The 21,769-nt window shown below is 44.9% G+C and overlaps 1 protein-coding gene across 1 annotated transcript in view; it reads left to right on the top strand.

Annotated features, from left to right (window-relative positions):
• PITPNC1 (phosphatidylinositol transfer protein cytoplasmic 1) overlaps positions 1–21,769 on the top strand; it is a 318,864-nt gene that overhangs the window by 164,859 nt on the left and 132,236 nt on the right. Inside the window, exons 3-4 of the mRNA XM_073005099.1 lie at positions 9,872–9,960; positions 11,216–11,223. Of these exons, the coding sequence (XP_072861200.1) occupies positions 9,872–9,960; positions 11,216–11,223 (97 nt within the window). The remainder of the gene's footprint in view (positions 1–9,871; positions 9,961–11,215; positions 11,224–21,769) is intronic.

Below are 21,769 nucleotides of genomic sequence, written 5' to 3'. Positions count from 1 at the left end.
CGTATTTGGTAGAGTAGGGATGCATATTTTAGAACCAGTAAGATTATGATTTAGCAAGAGAGAAAGAAAAGAAAAAAATTGACAGAATATGAATTAGATGAATCTCCATAATCCTACAAGAAAACCAAATCCATTACTTAATCGTCACAACCTAGAGCCACCTCAAGGTGACTCAAGTCCTACATGCATAAGTCATGTGACTGCCTTGTGGGTTGGGCTGCTTCAGAATCGTAATTCATTAAACGAGTATTTGCTGAAATGTACGACGTACAACACATTGTGCAGGCATTGGAGAGAATCCCTTAAGAAATAAGCCATGGTCATGGTTCTTGCCTCCTGATCAAGGTATGGTCCAAGGCCATTTGGTTCCAGCGTTTTCGTAAGTCCACAGGGGAGTGGGTCCTGATTGTTGGACCAGCCGTAACTAAGATGTTCCCAGTGCCCATTTAATAATGTACACAGAGAAATATCGCTGGCCTATGGACCTGAACACTTGAGCCGGCATAGTGAGTGGATTCTCTTCCTTACATCAATCTGTATGGGAAGTCAAACCACATTCAGAAACGGCCTTATTGATTGCCTAAAGTAATTATTAAAGGCACTGGAAATATTCAAAGCCTGTGTAATCAGAGCCTACTCTCTAGTTAATGTGGAAATGAGAAAGTTGCTCAAAGGGGAGTTAGAGTCAACAATAATTATTATCACTAAGCAAAGAGAGCGTAAACATCCGTCTATCGACCACTGGTCCACTTTGGCTGGTGGTTGCGTTGTCTATGGGGGATGAGTGGGAGACAGGCCAAAAAGGAGGCGTGAGGCTTTAGCAGTCAAGGTCCACAGTTGCCAGCAAGAGAAACTGAGTCTCTTGAGCAGAGAGGACATTTCATGGAAAGATGTTAGGAGTCCTCAGGATCATCTGGAGGCTTAAGAGTGGGCAGAAATCAACAGCCCCATGATGACAGCCATCTTTAAGTAGAGCCAAATGGCTTCAGTCTGCCCCCAGCCATCAGCACCACAGCTGTCCTGAGTAGGTCTGAATTGTCCCTTTTTTCTTTCCATCACTTGTTCCAAAATCCCAAACACAAGTACCCCATTGGGTTCCCAGACGAAGCCCTGGGCTACCAGTGAATGGGAGAAAGGAACTGCTAAACTGTTTCCCGAAGTGGCTGCACTATTTTATATTCCCATCAGGAATGCCATAGGGCTCCAATTTCTCCACATAATCACTGATGCTTGCTATTGTCTGTCTTTCTGATGATAGCCATCCTAGTGGGTGTGAAGTGGTATCTCGTTGTAGTTTTCATTTGCATTTCTCTAATGACTAATGATGTTGAGTGTCTCTTCATGTGTTCATTGGCCATTTGTATATCTTCTTTGGAGAAATGTCTATTCCTTTGCCAGGTTTTTAATTGGGTCTAATGTCCTTTGAAAATGCCATTCATCCTTTTAATACATGACTCTCATTTCCCAGAGATTGTGAGATTGCTTCATCTGGCCCCCTCCTACAGCATCTGACATACTGTTGATATATTGTGATGGCTGCCTATTGTATTTGGTATGTGAGTACTAATGCATTAGTACATTTACATTAGTACTAATACAATAATACATTCGGTAATTGTGCTTGGGCTTTTTTTTTTTTTAAGAGGCAGTCTCGCTCTGTCATCCAGGCAGGAGTGCAGTGGCATAATCTTGGCTCACTGCAACTTCTGCCTCCCAGGTACAAGCGATTCTCCCACCTCAGCCTCCGGAGTAGCTGGTATTACAGGCACCTGCTACCATGCCGGGCTAATTTTTATATATTTAGTAGAGACAGAGTTTCGCCATGTTGGTCAGGCTGGTCTCGAACTGCTGACCTCAGGTGATTTGCCCACCTTGGCCTCTCAAAGTGCTGGGATTACAGGCGTGAACCACTGCGCCCAGCCTGTACTTGAGCTTTTGATCCAGTTCAGTTAACCAAGTAAGTAGTATGCCTTGGCTCATCTTCAAAAATCCTGGTTACAACTGGCATCCAAGGAATGGGGGCATGATACAAATCAAATTCTAGAATAGTGATTCTAAATAAAACCTGTCACCCAGAAACATATGAAGGTGGACTTTTCTTTTGTCACCTTTTCTTTTTCACTTAATCACTAGCATCTTTCGGATCCCTTCCCACTGAAGCCCAGGAGGGGAGGGAATGGGGATGGGGGTGGAGGGGCACTGGAGAAAAGATGGAGGCTATTTTTAGGCTTGTTTTTCAGCCATGAAGTGTCATGTTCTTCACCACCCTGGCTGCTGGATTAATTAGGCTGTGCTGGCAGCTGCCAGTCAGGGATGGTTGCCAGCTTCTAACGGTGATTCCGCCTAATGCCTGAATTGATTTTCAGGGAGAGAACATTTTTCCCGCTACGTGGCCCTTGCCTTCCATGGCAATGTCTCCTGGCCTCTGGTGGCTTTGGGTAGGAGAGGATAAAGCTTTCATAAGTCATGAACCCTTTTTTAACTGATGGGCTTGCAAAACTACCAGCCGGTCCTTTTACCTAACAGCTTGTTGGTAGAACTTTATGGTCATGGCTTAGGTCTCTCTTTCCCATTTCTGCCTCCTCTTCTCCCAGATCTTCTCCAAAATAAGCTCAGTGCCCAGAACTTGTGTGGCTTTGAGAGATTCCACTGCCTGGGCAACAGGCAATAGAGAAAGTGTCAGAGACATAGACTCTGACCAAATAGCTCATTTTCATGCTATTTTCCCAAGAATCTCTATGTTAATTATTAACTTCTAGATATACAAAGACAATATTTAGTCATTCAAAAAATATATATTGAGGCCGGGCATGGTGGTTCACGCCTGTAATCCCAGCACTTTGGGAGGGTGAGGCAGGAGGATCCCTTGAGGCCAGGAGTTTGAGATAAGCCTGGGCAACATAGTGGGACTCTGTCTCTACAAAAAGTTTAAGATATAGGCAGGCGTGGTCGCACACTCCTCTAGTCCTAGCTACTCAAGAAGCTGAGGCAGGAGGACTGCCTGAGCCCAAGGGTTCAGGGTTACAGTGAGCTATGTTGGCACCACTGCACTCCAGCCTGGGTGACAAAGTGAGACCCTGCTTCTAAAATATAGGTCTCCCAGCACTTTGGGAGGCCGAGGCAGGCAGATCGCTTGAGGTCAGGAGTTTGAGGCCAGCCTCGCCAAGCTGGTGAAACCCTATCTCTACTAAAAATACAAAAATTAACTGTGTGTGGTGGCATGCCTGTAGTCCCAGCTACTCTGGAGGCTGAGGCATGAGAATTGCTTGAACCCAGGAGGTGGAGGTTGCAGTGAACTGAGATTGCATCACTGCATTCCAGTCTGGGTGACAGAGCAGGACTCTGTCTGAAAATAAATAACATAAAATATGGGTCTCTCTCTCCATTTTTTTTTTTATTTTTTTATTTTTTACCAAAATATATGAGCTGCTGTCCATGCTATGTTTGAAAGATGACTCCTTATCTAGTAATAGCTGGTCAAGTTACTTGACTATGTGAATATATAGACTATATACATAGTCTATACATATATACACACACACACATACACAGGCAGAGAGAGAGACAGAAACACCTGCTGGGCATCAGGCACCATTCCAGGTGCTGGGGTTGCAATAGTGAACAGAACAAAGATCCCTGCCCTGGTGGGACTTGCATTCCACTTGGGAGTGACAATGCACAATAGCCATAATAAAGAACAGTATATTGGCCAGGTGCAGTGGCTCACCCCTATAATCCCAGCACTTTGGGAGGCAGGTGGATCAGGAGGTCAGGAGATTGAGACCATCCTGGCTAACACGGTGAAACCCCGTCTCTACAAAAAATACAAAAAATTAGCCGGGAGTAGTGTCGTGCGCCTGTAGTCCCAGCTACTCAGGAGGCTGAGGCAGGAGAATCACTTGAATCTGGGAGGTGGAGGTTGTGCCATGCCTGGTTGACAAAACAAGACTCCATCTCAAAAAAAAAACAAAGAAACCCCAAAAAACCGTATATCGTCTAGAATATATAATTTTATATAGTCTGTATACTTATTTATATTACATATTATTTATATAGGGAGACAATATATATGTATACACACATACATATATGTACACACACATATATATATGTACACACACATACATATATATATATGTACACACACACGCACGCACACATAGAAGGTGATAAGTGTTATGGAAAATAATAGAGAACATGAGGTGCTTCCTTCCAACCTTTCAGTCCATGCTATCCTATTCTGTCCCCGTCTCAGTACTTAAGAACGTGCCAGGGACTCTCATGCTGCCGGGCCCCCCTCCCCTGTGCTCCTGTGGGAAATCATAGAAACAGCATGTTTAGGCCTGGTTGAGATCTCAGAGGTTTTCCAGGAGGCTTTCCACCTTGGTTCTGCCTCACTGCTAATGGATGATGGTGTGTCCTGTGTCGCCTCGCCAGGGGCTTCTCGGCACACTGGCCACATGACCCTGATGCTGTCCAAGCAGGAGCCTTCCAGGAACCTGCAGGAGGCAGGCCCCTTTTCCCAGAATCCTGACACAAACTGTGTTTTTAAGCAGGGAGGTCGGGGGTGGGGCTGTGAGTCCAAGTTCAAGGAACTCGGTTTCTGGCCAGTCCTTGCGGGGGAGGCCTCGGCAGCCCTGCCTGCCACAGGTGATAGCTCTGGTCCGGAAACTGCTCACTTCCCTACTGCCATATAAATAATTACATTAAGAGCACAACTAAACAGCCAGAACAATCACTTAGAAGAGTAACTAAATGAATCAGAGCAGCTGGAGAATATATTTTAAGACCCCAGACATCACTGCACATAGAATTGAATAGGGGCAATTGATTATGAATCAAACAGATGTCAATTGCCAGTTTCAGTGCAATGAGGAAACAAAAGGTCAGTGTATTCCTCCTGGACTATCTTGTGAGAAATGAGGATATGAAGGTAGCAGAGTTCTATTTAAAACGAGCTGCAGTTATTTGAGCATAATCTTGTTGCAGATTGTGGCAGATTTTAGGCACGCTGTCTAGAAGAAAATTCCAGGACTGTCTTTTCTGCTGGGAATGTTTAAGTTCTGGTAAAGGCCAGGTGCACTGGCTCATGCCTGTAATCCCAGCATTTCAGGAGGCTGAGATGGGAGGATTGCTTGAGCCCAGGAGTTTGAGACCAGCCTGGGCAACATAGTAAGACCCTATCTCCGCAAGAAAATTTAAAAATTAGCTGGATGTGATGGTGCATGCCTTTAGTCCCAACTACCAGGGAGGCCAAGGGAGGAGGATCACTTAAGCTCAGGAAGTTGAGGCTGCAGAGGGGCACGATCATGCCACTGCACTCCAGCCTGGGCAACAGAGCGAGACCCTGTCTCAAAAGAGAAAAAAGAAAAGAACAAAACAAAATTTCTAGTTAAGACGACCGTAATGCTGACCCCTGTTGAGAAAATGAAATTAGACTCCATATAAATACGTTTGGCCTAATGGTGCTCAAAACCTCCCGGAGCAAAGCCGGAGTGAGCATACATTGCAATGTGAGATTAGGTACCGGGGGAAGTTTGTGATCATGGGGATTGTAAAGTACCAGAAGCTTCTAATGGAGGGATGATTTAGGTTTCTGCTCCAGAAGCTCTTTATGAAGTAGGTAAACACCCTTAACCCGAGACCAGTTCAGATTACGCCTGCGCCAGGACCTTCTTATCAAGTCAGCTGTGATTTCGGGAACCTTAGGGAATTTATGACATGAGAGACATCTGCCAGGGTTCTAAACCTTGTTGCTGCTGATGCTTTGGGCTGGATCTTTATTTGCTGTTGTGGGGGGTTGGGGCCTGTCCTGTGCATCATAGGAGGTTGAGCCGCATCCTGGGCCTCTGCTTAGTAGATGCCAGTAGCACCGCCCACCCCACCCCACCTCTGTTGAGACAACCGAAAATTTCCAGACATTGCCAGATGTCTCCTGGGGATGGGGGGAGGGTGGCAAAATCTCCCTCTAGCGAGAACCCCTGTTCTAGGGTGACCAACCATCCCAGTTTGCCTGGAACTGAGGGATTTTCTGGTGGATGGGACTTTCAGTGTTTAAACCGGGGAAGTCTCAGGCAAACCAGATGAGTTGTCCATTTGGCTGTGTCATTGATAGTTTCTATTTCATACCAACGTTTAAAAGTTAAGAATCCAGGCTGGCGTGGTAGCTCATGCCTGTAATCCCAGCACTATGGGAGGCCAAGGTGGGTGGATCCCTTGAGGTCAGAAGTTTGAGATCAGCCTGGCCAACATGGTGAAACTTCGTCTCTACTAAAAATACAAAAATAAGCCTGGCGTGGTGACACACACCTGTAATCCCAGCTATATGGTAGGCTGAGGCGGGAGAATCGCTTGGACCTGGGAACTGGAGGTTGCAGTGAGCCAAGATTATGCCACTGCCCTCCAGCCTGGGCGACAGAGCAAGCCTCTGTCTCAAATAAATAAATAAAGTAAGTAAGTAAGAAACCAAAGCTTTTGAAAAGTCTGTCTTTGGGAGGTGTTGACAAAGCATCTGGGGGAATACGACTCTGGTTATGGTATCATTTTGCCCCTCTTTTTCCTCAATGTCTCTAAAGCCTGAGCCCTGGTGAGATGGGCCACTGGAGGTTTGACCCTAGCCCGTAGACCAAGGAGACTTGATTCAAACTTGCTCCCTTCCTAACAGAGAGGCTCTTGTGTGACACTTGACAGTGAGCTTGACTGACAGACTTTTTCTTGGAATTGTAGGCTGCGTGACAGTATACATCATGAAAGTGACAGTAACAGTGGGGACTAATTTAATTCCATTTTCCTTTACAGGCCCTGAGAAATCATTGCTGCAGGGAAAAAATAAATTTTGCTTTCAGACAAATGATTGGACTAATGATGTGCTCCGAGGAAATTGGGGGCTGAGAGAAGATCTGTTAGTGGGCTTAAAAATATTTAAATAGCGCATCATGGAAGTTGTTGCAAATGCCTCTCGTACCTGGCCTGGAAAATACCAGAAGGAACCTCCTTTCTAGACTAATTAGAAGAGTCCAGGCTGTGCGCTGTGGCTCACGCCAGTAATCCCAGCACTTAAGGGGGCTGAGGCGGGCAGATCACCTGAGGTCAGGAGTTCAAGACCAGCCTGGTCAACGTGGTGAAACCCTGTCTCTATTAAAAATACAAAAATTAGCTGAGCATGGTAGTGCATGCCTGTAATCCCAGCTACTCGGGAGGCTGAGGCAGGAGAATAGCTTCAACCCAGGAGACGGAGGTTGCGGTGAGCCAAGATTGCGTCACTGCACTCCAGCCTGGGGGACAGAGCAAGACGTCTCCCAAAAAAGGAAGAAGAGTTCCATAAAATATCAACCATCTTGACTAAATGATTGTGGTTTTTTAGGTCATCTCAATGGAAAAGATCATTGATTATCATGCTGCATATCCTATATAAGTTGGTGACTGAAACACCTAAAATAGATTCTAGAATCTGGGGTCCTGAGGGACCATTTACAAATAGGAAAAAGTCTCGACGTGGATGGAAAATGACCAATAATTTTCACCTCTCTTCCAGAAAATGATTGTGGCTCAGGAGTCTGGTTCTGCTGGGAGGCTTTTCAAATGCTATAGGGAATGAATTATGGGGTGAGGAGGTACTTGGGCCCCAGAGTACTACTATGCATGAGGATTGGAGGGAATTTGAGGAGGGGTGCAGTGTAGATGGAACCCCTGCCCACAAGAGGACAGTAGAGAATGGGCTTTAATACTGTAGGGAGACATACACATTTTGTCTAAGCTAAATAATGCCTGGCTTACTTAAGGGAGATTCTCCATCCCTGTGTCAGTCCATTAAAAGCACAAGAAAATCACCCGTCTGCAACTGGAATCCACATCTTCCCACACTACCATTGGCATACTGCACTAGGGTATGGGGGCAAACAGGAAGGAACCAGAGGAAGTTTGCTCATGACCATTTCCTGCAAGCGAGCCAGTGCAATTTTCCCACTGTCGGCGTCACCTGAGTTGCACTCCAACTTTGGTGATGGATGGAATACATCATCAGCGAAAGCTATAAAAACCCCATCCTTTTGAGCAGTGTGAACGTAAGGGAAATGAGCAGTTACTGCAGAGAGGATTTTATAGGAGTGAAAAATTCGGCATCAGAGCAGCAAGGATTGTTACATGAATGATCAAACTGCTTCCGCTGACTCCTCACAGCCCACCTAAGAGCAGGGGCCTTCGTCTGACACTCACTCAACTTCCAGGGAGCTTTGCTTTCCCATTTGTTTTAACCCTGAGTAACAGCCCGGAGCTATGAGTTAGGTCCGGCCAGCCACTGAGAATCCATCTTTGTCTTTTCAAAAGCCAGGCCTGGTTACTGTCAGAAATAAGAGAAACAACTGGAAAAGACAGGCAAGGTATGCAGTATTTTACAGGCTCTGATTGTCATTTAGATTTCACATCCAAGAGGGGTTTGAGACTTGGGATTCTATTAGCTTCACGTGCCTTCCAGCCTCCTGGTTCTATCATCTTGGAATTCAGAACTGCTTCTTGATGTTTCTTATGGCCGACATGTAGCCCTAAGAAGCTGAAAGTCTACGGAGTCTCCCTGGATCTGATCGACTGCTAGACATGAGCGGCCCAGACGCTTAGCTATAGGCCCCAGAGTAGGAAAGAAGCAGATGGTAACCTCTGGAAGGACAGAAACCCTTGGTTATTGGGCTGGGATAAAAATGAAATCATGCAGATATGTCTTAAGGAATAGAAATAGTATATATTTCAATATAATATTTAAGGAATTAGCTGGGGCTGCACTGTTCTCTAAGGTTTGCCTCTGAAGAAAAACAGAACTTCATTGGTTTTTGGTTTGCAAAAGACCTTGGGACTTGTGCCTTTTGAGAATTTGTTTTCTGCAGATGACTGCTCCAGAGGAATGGCTGTGTCATTTTATTGGCTTTGTAATGACTTTCCGAAACAAATTGCCGCAAACTAGGTGGATTAAAACAACACAAATGTATCCGCTAGCAGTTCTGGGGGCCGGAAACCCGCAATCAAGGTGTCGGCAGTGGTGTTTCTTTCTGGGGAAACTGAGAGAGAATCTGTCCCGTGCCTCTGTCCCAGCTCCTTGGGTTCTTTGACTTGCAGCAACCCCACTCCCATATCTGCCTCTGTCCTCATGTGGCCGTCTCCTCGGTGTGTCTCTGAGTCTCAGATCTCTTTCTCCTTTCTCTTATAAGGATACCAGTCATTGGAGTTAGGGCTTACCCTAAATCCACGATGATTTCATCCTGTGATCTTTAACTTAATTACATCTGCAAAGAGCCTCTTTTCAAATCAGGTCATATTCACAGTTACTGGAGGTGAAGATGTGGATGTATCTTTTGGGGCAGACGCAATTCAACCCACTACAACTAGATTTTGTTCCTCTTCCTATCTCCAAGTTGCTGCTCTCTGTTGCTTTTGTCCATTTTCAAAAGGTCACTTGTATGGGTTGCTTAGGCTGACGTCTATCTCTAAGATTAGCTTCCTCTCCCTGCCAGTGTTTGGGCGTAAACATTCCAGGATACCACTCCTAGGAGACAAAGGTCAGGCTGGCCAACCCTCCAGACATGGAACCCTTCAGGCCCTGAATTCTCATGTCTTTGCAGATCCAGAGGGGACAGGCTGACAGTCTGATGGAGTCCCCCGCCAGGCTGTAGCCTTCTGTCTTTACACGTTTTGAGAGCACTTGAATATGCACGGGAAGCAATTAACTATGACAGACACCAAAGAGATGGGGAAAGGGCAGCTGTGGAGAAAAGAGATGCCCCAGAATCCCCCTGATTTCTCCAGCATTTTATGCAGAAAAATGTGATAGTGTGGTGAGACTCTGAACAGACTGTAATTGTCCTTTTTCTTTCTTTCCTCTTAGCAAACTGCCTAGTTGGGCTAGAGCTGTTGTCCCCAAAATATTTTATGTGACAGAGAAGGCTTGGAACTATTATCCCTACACAATTACAGGTAAGTCTTTAGTACAACCGTGTGCCACATGTAGTGAATGCAAGGACACAGTGTCATTGAATTTCACTGATTTACAGTTGATGATCCAAGCAGGGCCTTGTGGGAGCCCCGTAGTATCCCTCTCCTTTTTTGGTTTCTTACTTGCAGGTCATCAGCACTTCTAACACAGACACAGAGATGGCAGGTATCAGGGGGGGCTAAGCTAAGCCCATTCCATCTTCCTTCTTAGAGTTACAATGAATAGCTTATGGAGGGCCAGGAGCAGTGGCTGACTCCTGTAATCCCAGCACTTTGGGTGGCCGAGGCCAGTGGATTACTTCAGGTCAGGAGTTCGAGACCAGCCTGGCCAAGATAGTGAAACCCCGTCTCTACTAAAAATACAAAACCAGGAGGCGGAGGTTGCAGTGAGCCAAGATTGTGCCACTGCACGCCAGCCTGGGTGACACAGCGAGACTCCATCTCAAAAAAAGAAAAAAAAAAGCTTATGGAGAAGGAAGGTGAAGATCTTTATAGAGACGTTTCCACAGAGGTTTTATGATTCTTATTTCCCTGTTTCCTCAATAATTCTCAAGTACTTTAGAGGTATGATTTGTCTATAAACAAGTTGCTTATTTTAACTTGTTTGTTTTTACTACTCCGAAGTTTGACTATAATTTGTATAAAAGATTCTCTCTCTGCCTCCAGATGACTTCCTTTGCTATTAGATAATATGAAAATCTTTAAGGTCGATTTGCCTCTCACTTGCAATGCAATGATAATAAACTCTTTGTACTGAATACTGTCCTAGAAACTGTGGCCAAAAAAGCTCAGAAGATTTGGTTTCTACCCTCAAACACACTAACATTTGAAATCCCACCTCAACATCATCATAACAAGCTCTTCTTATTGGTTACAAAAGCTGCTTTTCCACTTAAAAGGTTTCCTTTATGGTTAATGAAATGCTCTACTGGAATTATTAGTCTTTCGTTTGCTTTTATAATGCCAACTCTTTGGTTTTTAATTAGCCACAAACCTATAGGGTAATTGAATCTTGTCTGACTGTTCTTATCTGCCCAGACACAGAAGTATCATGAAAGAATTTCAGTGCAAACATGGAGACATTCAGTATTTATGGAAGTTTCATTAGTACATTTTTCGTAATTATAGTTCATCAGTATTTGTTAGTTCTGTGGTTTTATATTGCATATAAGCATGGTCTAAATCATCTTTTGTCTCTTTTCTTTCCCCTCTTCTTCAAATGAACCTGTGGAAACAGAATACACAGTAAGTTTCATTTAATTATTTTTAAACACTCTGTCTATGACCAGTGGAGTAATTGGAATGTCTCTTGTATTACTTGTCTTATCAATGTAATAATTTTTAGAAAGAAATAATTCAGTCAGAAATATTTAAATGTAGGCTATTACATCGTTATATATAATGCAATAATTTGAATGTTCTCATTTGTTCAAGAATGTGAATCCTAATTTAAAGTGCCTTGATAGTCGCTTTACGTAATCAGCCTTTGCTTGTAATTTTTAAATAGCTTGACTGCTTTGTTGGTGATAGTTCACTATAATAGAAGAACAGTTTCTAGCAACGTGATATTAAAGAGATGATGGTAGTTATCGATGGAAGGTGGAGCTTTTACTCATGGACTGTGTCCTGATTCCTTGTTGGAGAAGCTTGAAAGTGAAGAGGCTGATGTGCAAACTATTTTGCACAACAGAGATTTGGGTTGAGCAGGCACTGTGGCTTGATAAAATTTCTTTTTTTCCTAAGAGCCTCTAGTGTTACTACTTAGACTGAAAGAAAAAAAGACAGAACCTGTAATATTATTGTGTTGTGGTGTTTTCATTTAGATCATTTTCCCGAGCAACTAACAGGTCAGTCTATCACAACAAGAAAGTAGTTTATGATTTTTTTTTTTTTTTTGAGATGGAGTCTCACTCCATCGCCCAGGCTGGAGTGCAATGCATGATCTTGACTCCACAGAAACTGCCGCCTCCCCGGTTCAAGCGATTCTCCTGCCTCAGCCTCCCAAGTAGCTGGGATTACAGGTGTGTACCACCATACCCAGCTGATATTTTTTTATTTTTTGGTAGAGATGGGGTTTCACCATGTTGGCCAGGCTGGTCTCAAACTCCTGACCTTAGGTGATCCGCCTACCTTGGCTTCCCAAAGTGTTGGAATTACAGGCGTGAGCCACCGCACCTGGCCAATAGTTATGATTTTCTGAGCTGTGTTAAGAGTTGAGTTTTTGATTTCAATCCAGATTGCCAAAGGATAGAGAGGTGGTGAGAGAAATGGAAGAAAATGATTTGTCATGCCCTGGGCAGGAGCATAGTACCCGACACATCGTAGGTGCTCAATGAATAGTTACTGAATGACAGAATGGACACGTGAATTCTAGATGGATAAATGGTCCCAGCACAGGCTTTGGCGTCGGAGAGGCTTGGCTGTCCTCCGGTTTTGCCACTCACTGGCCAGAATTCCTAAGCAAGTGGCTCCCAACTGCCAATTCTTGAATTCACACTGGTCCTTGACTATGTTCTCACCAATCCTCTGCAGAATGAAGAAAAAACAGGAATAGTATTCAGAGATTTTTATAACATTGAATTTATTTCATCCAAAGTGCTGTTGGTAATTATATTCCATCATACTCGGATATTAAGATATCTTTTCTTTTTTGAAATAATAAGAATATATATAGTATTTCCCCCCACGATGTCCCTAACTTTGAAAAAAAGAGGTAATTTTATGGCAAAATGCAAATGTAAAATGTTAGAAGCAGGGGAACCTTTGCTCTAGAACAAGCATCTTAACTTTTCTGAACCTGTTTCCTCTTTTCTGAAATTAGAATAATCCCTCCTTCCTAGAGACATTAGCAGAAGGATTCAAGGGTCTACCCTTGGATTGGAAAACATTTTCTTTAGAGGGTCATATTGTCAATGTTTTCTGTTTTGTGAGTTATATAGTCTCTGTCACTGCAAAAGCAGCCTTAGGCAGTATGTAAACAAATTCGCATGGTCATATTTACCCAGGTTGCAGGTCAAATTTGTCCCCGAGGCTACTTTGCCAACTCTAAGTATAATGCATAGAAAGCTGTTAGCACACTGCCTGTATACAGCAGGCAATTAAATGGTTCCCTACCACCAACACTTCCACTGCTTCTAGCAACTGCATAATCATCGAGAGAGGCTTCGGGCTGGGTGCAGTGGCTCACACCTGTAATCCCAGCACTTTACGAGGCTGAGGCAGGTGGATCACTTGAAGTCAGGAGTTCCAGACCAGCCTGTCCAACATGGTGAAACCCTGTCTCTACTGAAAATACAAAGAAAAAAAAAATGTAGTTGGATGTAGTGGCAGGCACCTGTAATCCCAGCTACTTGGGAGGCTGAGACGGGAGAATCATTTGAACCCAGGAGGCAGAGGTTGCAGTGGACTGAGATCACGCCACTGTACTCCGGCCTGGGCAACAGAGTGAGAGTCTGTCTCAAAAATAAAAAATTAAAAAATAAAGTCAACAGTCATTTATTAGGCATCAGTGAGGTACAAAACATCATGCTAGATGGCATAACTGAGAGATTATCTCTGCCATTTGGGGTCACAATCTGGTTGGAAATAGCTGGACATTCCAGTCAAAGCCTGGCAGTCGTCAGCAAGTCCTGGGCTTTTCTGGAGGCAAGAAGGGACTTAGCCAAGGAAACAAGTTGGCCTCAGACCTGTCCATTGGGCTGGATAAGCTCTGAACTGAGCTGCCAGCAGAGATTCATACCAGAGGGCAGAATCAATGACTCTGGGGATCCAACCAGATAAAGCAGTTGCAATGCGAAAGGAAAGGTGTTGGCCCCTGCATTGGGGCCTTGAGTTTCGGGAACAGTCCCCAATGTGGGAGACGGGAAGAGAAGTACACAGCACTCAGGCAGGTTACTCAGTATCATGGTGCTAGAGAGATAAGGTTGCCAACTTTAGTAAGTGAAAATACAGGATGTCCAGGTAACTTTGAATTTTTAGATAAGCGGTAATTTTTAGTATACGAATGTCCCAGATATTGTATGGGACATAATTATGCCAAAAGATTGTTGTCTCACATTTTATCTGGCAATCTTACGGGAGAGAGATGGTGGTGTGGAAGAACTGGTCTCAGACTCAAGTACAAAAGTCAGTCATGAGAACAGGGCACACTGATGGACCAAGGGAAGGGAGGGGGCCGGAAGTGTGTAATGTGGGAACCCATCCTGCAATTGACATGCCATAGGAGCTCTAAGGCCAGACCAGAGACTCAGCTGTCTGGTCTGAATCTCTGCTGGCAGCTCAGCTCAGAGCTTTTTCAGCCCAATGGACAGGTCTGAGACCAACAAATCAAATCAAGTGCATTTGATTTGGAGTGGTCGGAGGAACCACTCCAAGAGCCTTCCTGCCTCAGTTAGGATTGGCTCAGGAGGTAGAATGGAATGAGCTAGGCAGAGTTGGGGAGAATTAAGTGGTAGCAGATGAATACATAACTGTCGGCATTTTAAGGAAGACCTGTGTTGCATGTAAGTGTTAGAGTTGAAGTGCCAACAGAGGATTGTAGGAAGGGGAGAGGGATTCTGCCAGGGAGAAATATGAGGAGGTTTCTCAGAGAAGGTCGCATTTGGGCTGGACCTGAAGGGACAGTACAACTCCGCCTGCAGAGGCCTGTTCTGTCTTAGCTCATGTTGCTCTAATGAAACACCACAGACTGGGGGGCTTAAGCAGCAGACATTTATTTCTCACAGTTGCAGAGGCTGAAAGTGCTGGCCGACTGGGTTCCTGGTGAGGGCTGTCTTCGTGGTAAGCACGTGGCCATCTTCTTGCTATGCCCTCACATGGCAGAGACAGAGCAAGTTCTCTGGTCTCTTCTTTGAAGGGCACTAATCCCATCATGAGGACCCCACCCTCGTGACCTCATCCCTACCTGATTAGGTCCCAAAATCCCACCTCCAAACCCCACTGCATTGGGGATTACGAATTCAACATAGGAATTTGGGGGAGACACAGTTCGGCTCATAGCATGCTCCTTCCAGGCCCAGTGGGCAAGTGATGGAGGTGGATCCTGGCCACCTGGACATATGGAGGGCAGGTCGTGGTACTTTCAGTGTCAGGTCAAGGTCTAGATTTAATTCTCTGTGAGGAGGTCACATTGTTCCTGGCTAGTTCACTTTTATTTTCCATCCCAAATATAGGACAGCTTTTCTTTCCATCTCCCTGGTGACCAGGGGATCCGGATTTTTCTCTCTGACTCTAGTGCACTCCTCTGGGCCTGCAGTGTGCGGTTTGAAGCTGCCACCTCTTGCCTCAGATTCAGCCGTGTTCTCACGCTCTCTGCCCACGACAGCCGTGGTGGCAGAACCCACCCTTGACTCTGACTGCAGAGTCTGCACCCAGGATTTATGACAGATGCTTTCAATTGCCTTAGTCTTTTTTCCTGTTTTAGATGCTTTTGAATTGTGCTCTTTATCCCCTGATCCTTTAATCCTAAATACTACTTCTTACTGTCTTTCCCAAGCTCCATAGTTCCTGTTCTGTGCCCCAAAGCAAAACTTCCCCAGAGTCAGAGCCCAAGCTAGGATCACGGTGCCCTTCCCTTCCTCAGAGAGGCAGCTTCAAGGGCTCGAAAACCTCCAAACCAATGTCTTCTCAGAAGGCATTAGTCTAGAGCACGAGGATGTCTATACTAGGATCCCCTAGGTCTTATATCTGACTGTTTAGCCTGTTACTCAGACCTCATGCTGCCCTCATTCGTGACAAAGCCCGGGCAAGGAAACCTATTTAGAGTCATCTAGGGCTTCAGCACTATCACAATTATCAAGACATAAGAGCTTTTTCATCACTGTGAGTGACTGCATGTGTTTAGAATTATGTGGAAATGCCATTTGCCCAGGAAGTGGGAAAAACATCTTTAGCTTGCTTATGGGAAAAAAAAAAGTCTTAATTATACAGTAAACAAAGAACAACACAATGACAGTTTCACAGAGGACAGACCTTCAACCAGTTCTTCCAAACTGGTAGGTTCTTCAGAAGTTGGTAAAGTCTGCAAAGAAAGATGCCTGAGGAGACTGGCTGCCTTCCAAAGGAGTTGATTTTGTTTTTCTAGAGCTAAAAAAAATAAAAATAAAAACACACACACACACACACAAAAACCAAACAGTCTGCGCTTTTAGATGAGCATAAATCAGCAGTATCAGTTCAGCCTTGGTACTAATGAAGAACAGAGGATTTTCTTCTTGTTCGTAGGAATTTGAAAACTTAAGTTATAGGAAATTGATAGCAGGGACCTAGAGTATACAGTTGGTATATTTGTTTTGCTGGCATGACCAACCCTCTCCACCAGCATCTCTCTTAATAAGAATCCACAAAAGAGGAGAAATGGGTTGCACCTTTGTGTTAACTAGAATGACAGAAGCAAAAGCAGGTGGGTCGTCAATGTTATGCAACATTTTAAATTATTTAGATGAAAGAGGTGGAAAAATAAAACTGTAACAGACCAGGGAGGCTGAAATGACTCTTTAATGAGAACCTCGAATCGTATTGGGCCACTGTGAGAGACACATTACTCAGGGCTGGTTTAGAAGAGCCAAGAAAGAGAGGAAAGCCTGCTCGCAGCTGACAGTCTGACATCGGTCACCCCAGGTGAACCCAGGTTATCTGCCCGGGAGTGGCCATGGGGAGATTGAGGTCTTTTTCTGAAAGCCACTAAACTGTCTGGGATAGGAATTGCACTCACAGTCTGGGCCTCATCAAGCTCCCCTAGTAATCCGAAGAGCTGATGGATGCTGTGTTTAGAGACCAGTGACCCCCATTCCCCACAAGCCCTGTCTCTCTTTTTTTTTTTTTTTTTTTTGAGACGGAGTCTCGCTCTGTCGCCCAGGCTGGAGTGCAGTGGCCGGATCTCAGCTCACTGCAAGCTCCGCCTCCCGGGTTTAAGCCATTCTCCTGCCTCAGCCTCCCGAGTAGCTGGGACTACAGGCGCCCGCCACCTCGCCCGGCTAGTTTTTTTTGTATTTTTTAGTAGAGACGGGGTTTCACCGTGTTAGCCAGGATGGTCTCGATCTCTTGACCTTGTAATCCGCCCGTCTCGGCCTCCCAAAATGGTAGGATTACAGGCTTGAGGCACCGCGTCCGGCCCCTGTCTCCCTTCTTAAGCCTTTCTTCCCCTCACCTTCCCCTGAGTCCCAGCCAAGGGGCAGTACAAACCACTGTATTCCATAACTAGGAACACAGGGACAAGTCCAGGGAAGATTATGTTTATTATACCAGACCTCTAGGATTGGGCTTGTTTAGAAGGAAATTAAAGAAAAAAAATCTGGCTATCTCATCTACGATGTAAGCTAAGAGGGTGAAAGTCCCTAAGAGTCCCTTCTTCGAGGCCATGGGGTCAGGAGTTAGTAGGTTAGGAAATAACTTTTATCTATGTATCACAATTAACCTTGGATGTCTAGTGCAGTACATAATTTTTTTTAGACAAAGGGAAGTATCCTTTTTTTAGGGACCAGGCCAAAGAAACAGTCCTCCAGTTTGGGGCACTGATGAACAAGGCAGCAATTAGGCACGGGCCTGAAAAGGACCCTTACAGAGAAGATGACAGTAAGGCCAGGTGTAGTGGTTCATGCCAGTAATTCCAGCATTTCGGGAGGCCAGGATAGGCGGATCACTTGAGGTCAGGAGTTTGAGACCAGCCTGGCCAACATGGCGAAACCTTGTCTCTACTAAAAATACAAAAATTAGCTGTGCATGGTAATACCTGCCTGTAATCCCAGCTCCTCAGGAGGCTGACCTTGAACCCAGGAAGTGGAGGTTACAGTGAGCCAGGATCATGCCACTGCACTCCAGCTTGGGTGACCAAGCGCGACCCTGTTGCAAAAACAAAAAACAAACAAACAAAAAACCCCAAAAACAGAAGATTATGTGAGACTGGTGTCATAATAGAGCCAGAACGACCGAGCTAAAAAATCTTCACAGTTCTAGAGAATTTAGATGGAAGCAGTCTAGAACCATTTATAACTACCATTTAAGATGGTGCACAGCCAATTAAGTAAGGGATGAGCTATACAGAGCTAAACAGATTTTATAATTACAGGACTTCTCAGAGCCTTTCCCATTCTAATGTACATTGTGAATCTCCAAAGGGAGCTGTGGCATGCAACATTTCCCAAGCTTATTTGTCCAAGGGATCTTGGATTTTGCAAGGCCAATCTTTTAAGACTTAGAGGTGTTCCAGAAACTTCTCTTCAGGTCAGAGCCATTATGTGCCCACTAACTATGCCAGTGGATCAATTCTATTTTGGTAAATGTTGTTTTCTTCTAAATTTCAGTGAGCTAATGTGTTGCCTGCAGATGACTATTACTCAGATACCGAAGTTTTTTGAAGAATGCCCAACAGTAATGGAAGTGTTTTATTTTTAGAATCAGGTGACACAGAACCCATAAGTTCCTTTTCAAGCAAGGTCAGTTCTGTTCAACCACACAGCAAAGTCAGCAGTACGTTGGGATGGCAGTGGGTTTGTGCATTTGGATTTGTTTCCATTTAGAAAATGAACTGGTTGTGGCTGGGCGCGGTGGCTCACGCCTGTAATCCCAGCACTTTGGGAGGCCAAGGCGGGTGGATCACGAGGTCAGGAGATCGAGACCATCCTGGCTAACACGGTGAAACCCCGTCTCTACTAAAAATACAAAAAAAGAAATTAACTGGGCGTGGTGGTGGGCACCTGTAGTCCCAGCTACTCGGGAGGCTGAGGTAGGAGAATGGCGTGAACACGGGAGGCAGAGTTTGCAGTGAGCCGAGATCACACCACTGCACTCCAGCCTGGGCAACAGAGCGAGACTCCATCTCAAAAAAAAAAAAAGAAAGAAAGAAAATGAATTGGTTGTACGGGTGAGCCAGTTGCAAACCAGCCTATTCACAGATGTACCGCTGCCCTTGTGTGGGACCAGAGCTTGTCTCTACATCTCGGCAACCCAATTAGTGCCTGGTGAAGCAGGAGCTTTGGATCAGCCAGTTTTGTGTGTTCAGATTATCCCGTTTCCATTTGCTCTAGCTGTTCCCAAGCTCTTCTTTGGACTTCAGAGAAAATTAACTCAGCCATTTCGAGGGGAGAGAGCAGGTGATAGAACACATGGCTCGACCGTAACACAACATAACATTTTAAAATTGTTTGCATTTTTTTAACACCACTCGAAATGACTTTGCGGAGGGCAATCAACAGAGAAAACAGAGTTGTTTAAGGGAATGTTCGGTAGAAGATTTTACTAAGAAACTCTCCTTTTCTTCTTTGTTGTTTATTTTCCACTTGGCAGTACTGAAAAATTTGATTTCCCTTCTGCCGTTTACAAATGTCTGTGGAGTTGTGTTAGTTCAGTTGTTGAGATCTGCAGAATACAACTGGAAAGATTTTGTGGGCAGATTTCTTTCTGTAAAAATAAAACAGTATGACTATGGGTATACTAACATAGTATATTTCAGGGATTAAAGTGAATGCAAAGGCCGGTAGTGGTGGCTCACGCCTATAATCTCAGCACTCTGGGAGGCTGAGGCGGGTGGATCACTTGAGGTCAGGAGTTCAAGACAAGCCTGGCCAACATGGTGAAACACCGTCTCTACTAAAAATACAAAAATTAGCTGGGCGTGGTGGCATGTGCGTGTAATCCCAGCTATGCCTGAGGCTGAGGCAGGAGAATCACTTGAACCTGGGATGCGGAGGTTGCAGTGAGCGGAGATCTCATCATTGCACTCCAGCCTGGGTGACAGTGTAAGACTCTGTCTCAAAAAAAAAAAAGGAATGCAAAATTGCCCTGAGGTCTTTGATCTTTTTGATCAGTAAGATACTATGAACTACACAATAGTGTGTATTTCTTTACTGTCTAGACAAATGTTGATACATCTTTTCAGTTCAGAATTTTAAACATTGATACTATTTTCTTTTTTCTTTCTTTTTTTTTTTTTTCTGAGATGGAGTTTTGCTCTGTTGCCCAGGCTGGAGTGCAGTGGTGTGATATTGGCTCACTGCAAACTCCACTTCCCAGGTTCACGCCATTCTCCTGCCTCAGCCTCCCGAGTGGCTGGGACTACAGGCGCCTGCCACCACGCCTGTATTTTTTGTATTTTTAGTAGAGACAGGGTTTCACCGTGTTAGCCAGGGTGGTCTCGATCTCCTGACCTCGTGATCCGCCCACCTCAGCCTCCCAAAGTGCTGGGATTACAGGCGTGAGCCACCGTGCCCGGCCGATACTATTTTCTTTTTTTTTTTTTTTTTTTTTTTTTTTTTTTGAGACGGAGTCTCGCTCTGTCTCCCAGGCTGGAGTGCAGTGGCCGGATCTCAGCTAACTGCAAGCTCCGCTTCCCGGGTTTACGCCATTCTCCTGCCTCAGCCTCCCGAGTAGCTGGGACTACAGGCACCCGCCACCTCGCCCGGCTAATTTTTTGTATTTTTAGTAGAGACGGGGTTTCACCGTGTTCTCCAGGATGGTCTCGATCTCCTGACCTCGTGATCCGCCCGTCTCGGCCTCCCAAAGTGCTGGGATTACAGGCTTGAGCCACCGCGCCCGGCCACTATTTTCTTAAGTGAGAATTTGCCAGGTTGATGAAGAGGGATGATTCTTAACCATTTTTAACAGAGAAGGCTTGCCATCTGAAAGTTTCCTACCTGGCCATATGCTCACCTGTATTTGGGAAGTCACACTGATCCATTCCCATCTCTGTTATTATTATTTTTAATTATAAAGTAGAGACAGGGTTTTGCTATGTTGCCCAGGCTAATTTCAAACTCCTGGGCTCAAGCAATCCTCCTGCCTCAGCCTCCCAAAGTGCTGGGATTACAGGTGTGAACCACCGCACCTGGCCCTATCTCTGTTATTTACATGCAATTCTTCTTATTTGATGTGGTCTCCCTGTCTCTTTACATTCTTGTCTTCCATTATGGTATGTGGGTATCGGTATTCATGAGCATCCTCTGCTTATTTCTGCCTTGACAAGTCCAGCCCTAGATCGTATGAGCCTGAATTTCGTTTCCCTGCATGATGATCCTAGAATTACAAGCAAATAGCAAACCATCCCCCATTCAGAAAACATGCTTTCATTCATGTCTTCGGCTCTGTCTCCCTTCTGGCCTTGCTCTCCTAGTGAGTTGCTATTACTCAGCATGTCAGAGGATGGGACGAGGATCCATGAGTGAATGAAATAATGAATGAACAGAAGCCTCTGTGTAGGGTGCGGGCTGGTGAGGAGCAGCAGAGAGGCCTGCGTGCGTTTCCGTGCTGTGGCTGGAATACAAGCAGCTGTTTTCCGGCTGTGTTTCGAAGCTCTGCCTTCCACACAATCCCTTCCTCTCACCCTCCTCCACGTCTCTTTCAGGTCCCACCATTCCTCTTGGCCACATTTTTCTTCCTATGCAGCATGTATTTAGGAAGTCACTCTGAATCATCCTCATTTCTGTTATTTACATGCAATTCCTTTTCTTCCTTTCCTTTTTCCTTTAAAATTCTACTTTTTTTCTCCACTTGAGTTCCTCTTCTCACTTTTCTGGAACTCTCTTCTTTGCGATTTTTTTCTCCAACTACCCTGTCACCATTACCACCCACCTTATCTGTATCTAAAGTCATACATAGCCCTCAGAAGCCAGAAGGGCAAAAGGAGCTCAAATATCTCCCCTTATTTCCTTTGCACCTTTGCCTGTATGATAACTAAGGTTCTGAGTAGAGGGTGATGTCAGACATTTACCTTTTTGAAATTGATGTATGTATTAAAGATCTTCTGTGCACAAAAGAGATATTTATATTTTGCCTTCTAAGCATGGGGTAAAATTTCTAT

Source organism: Chlorocebus sabaeus, chromosome 16 (assembly GCF_047675955.1).
Source record: "Chlorocebus sabaeus isolate Y175 chromosome 16, mChlSab1.0.hap1, whole genome shotgun sequence".
Classification (NCBI taxonomy): domain Eukaryota; kingdom Metazoa; phylum Chordata; class Mammalia; order Primates; family Cercopithecidae; genus Chlorocebus; species Chlorocebus sabaeus.
This window is presented reverse-complemented; position numbering and strand designations above follow the sequence as displayed.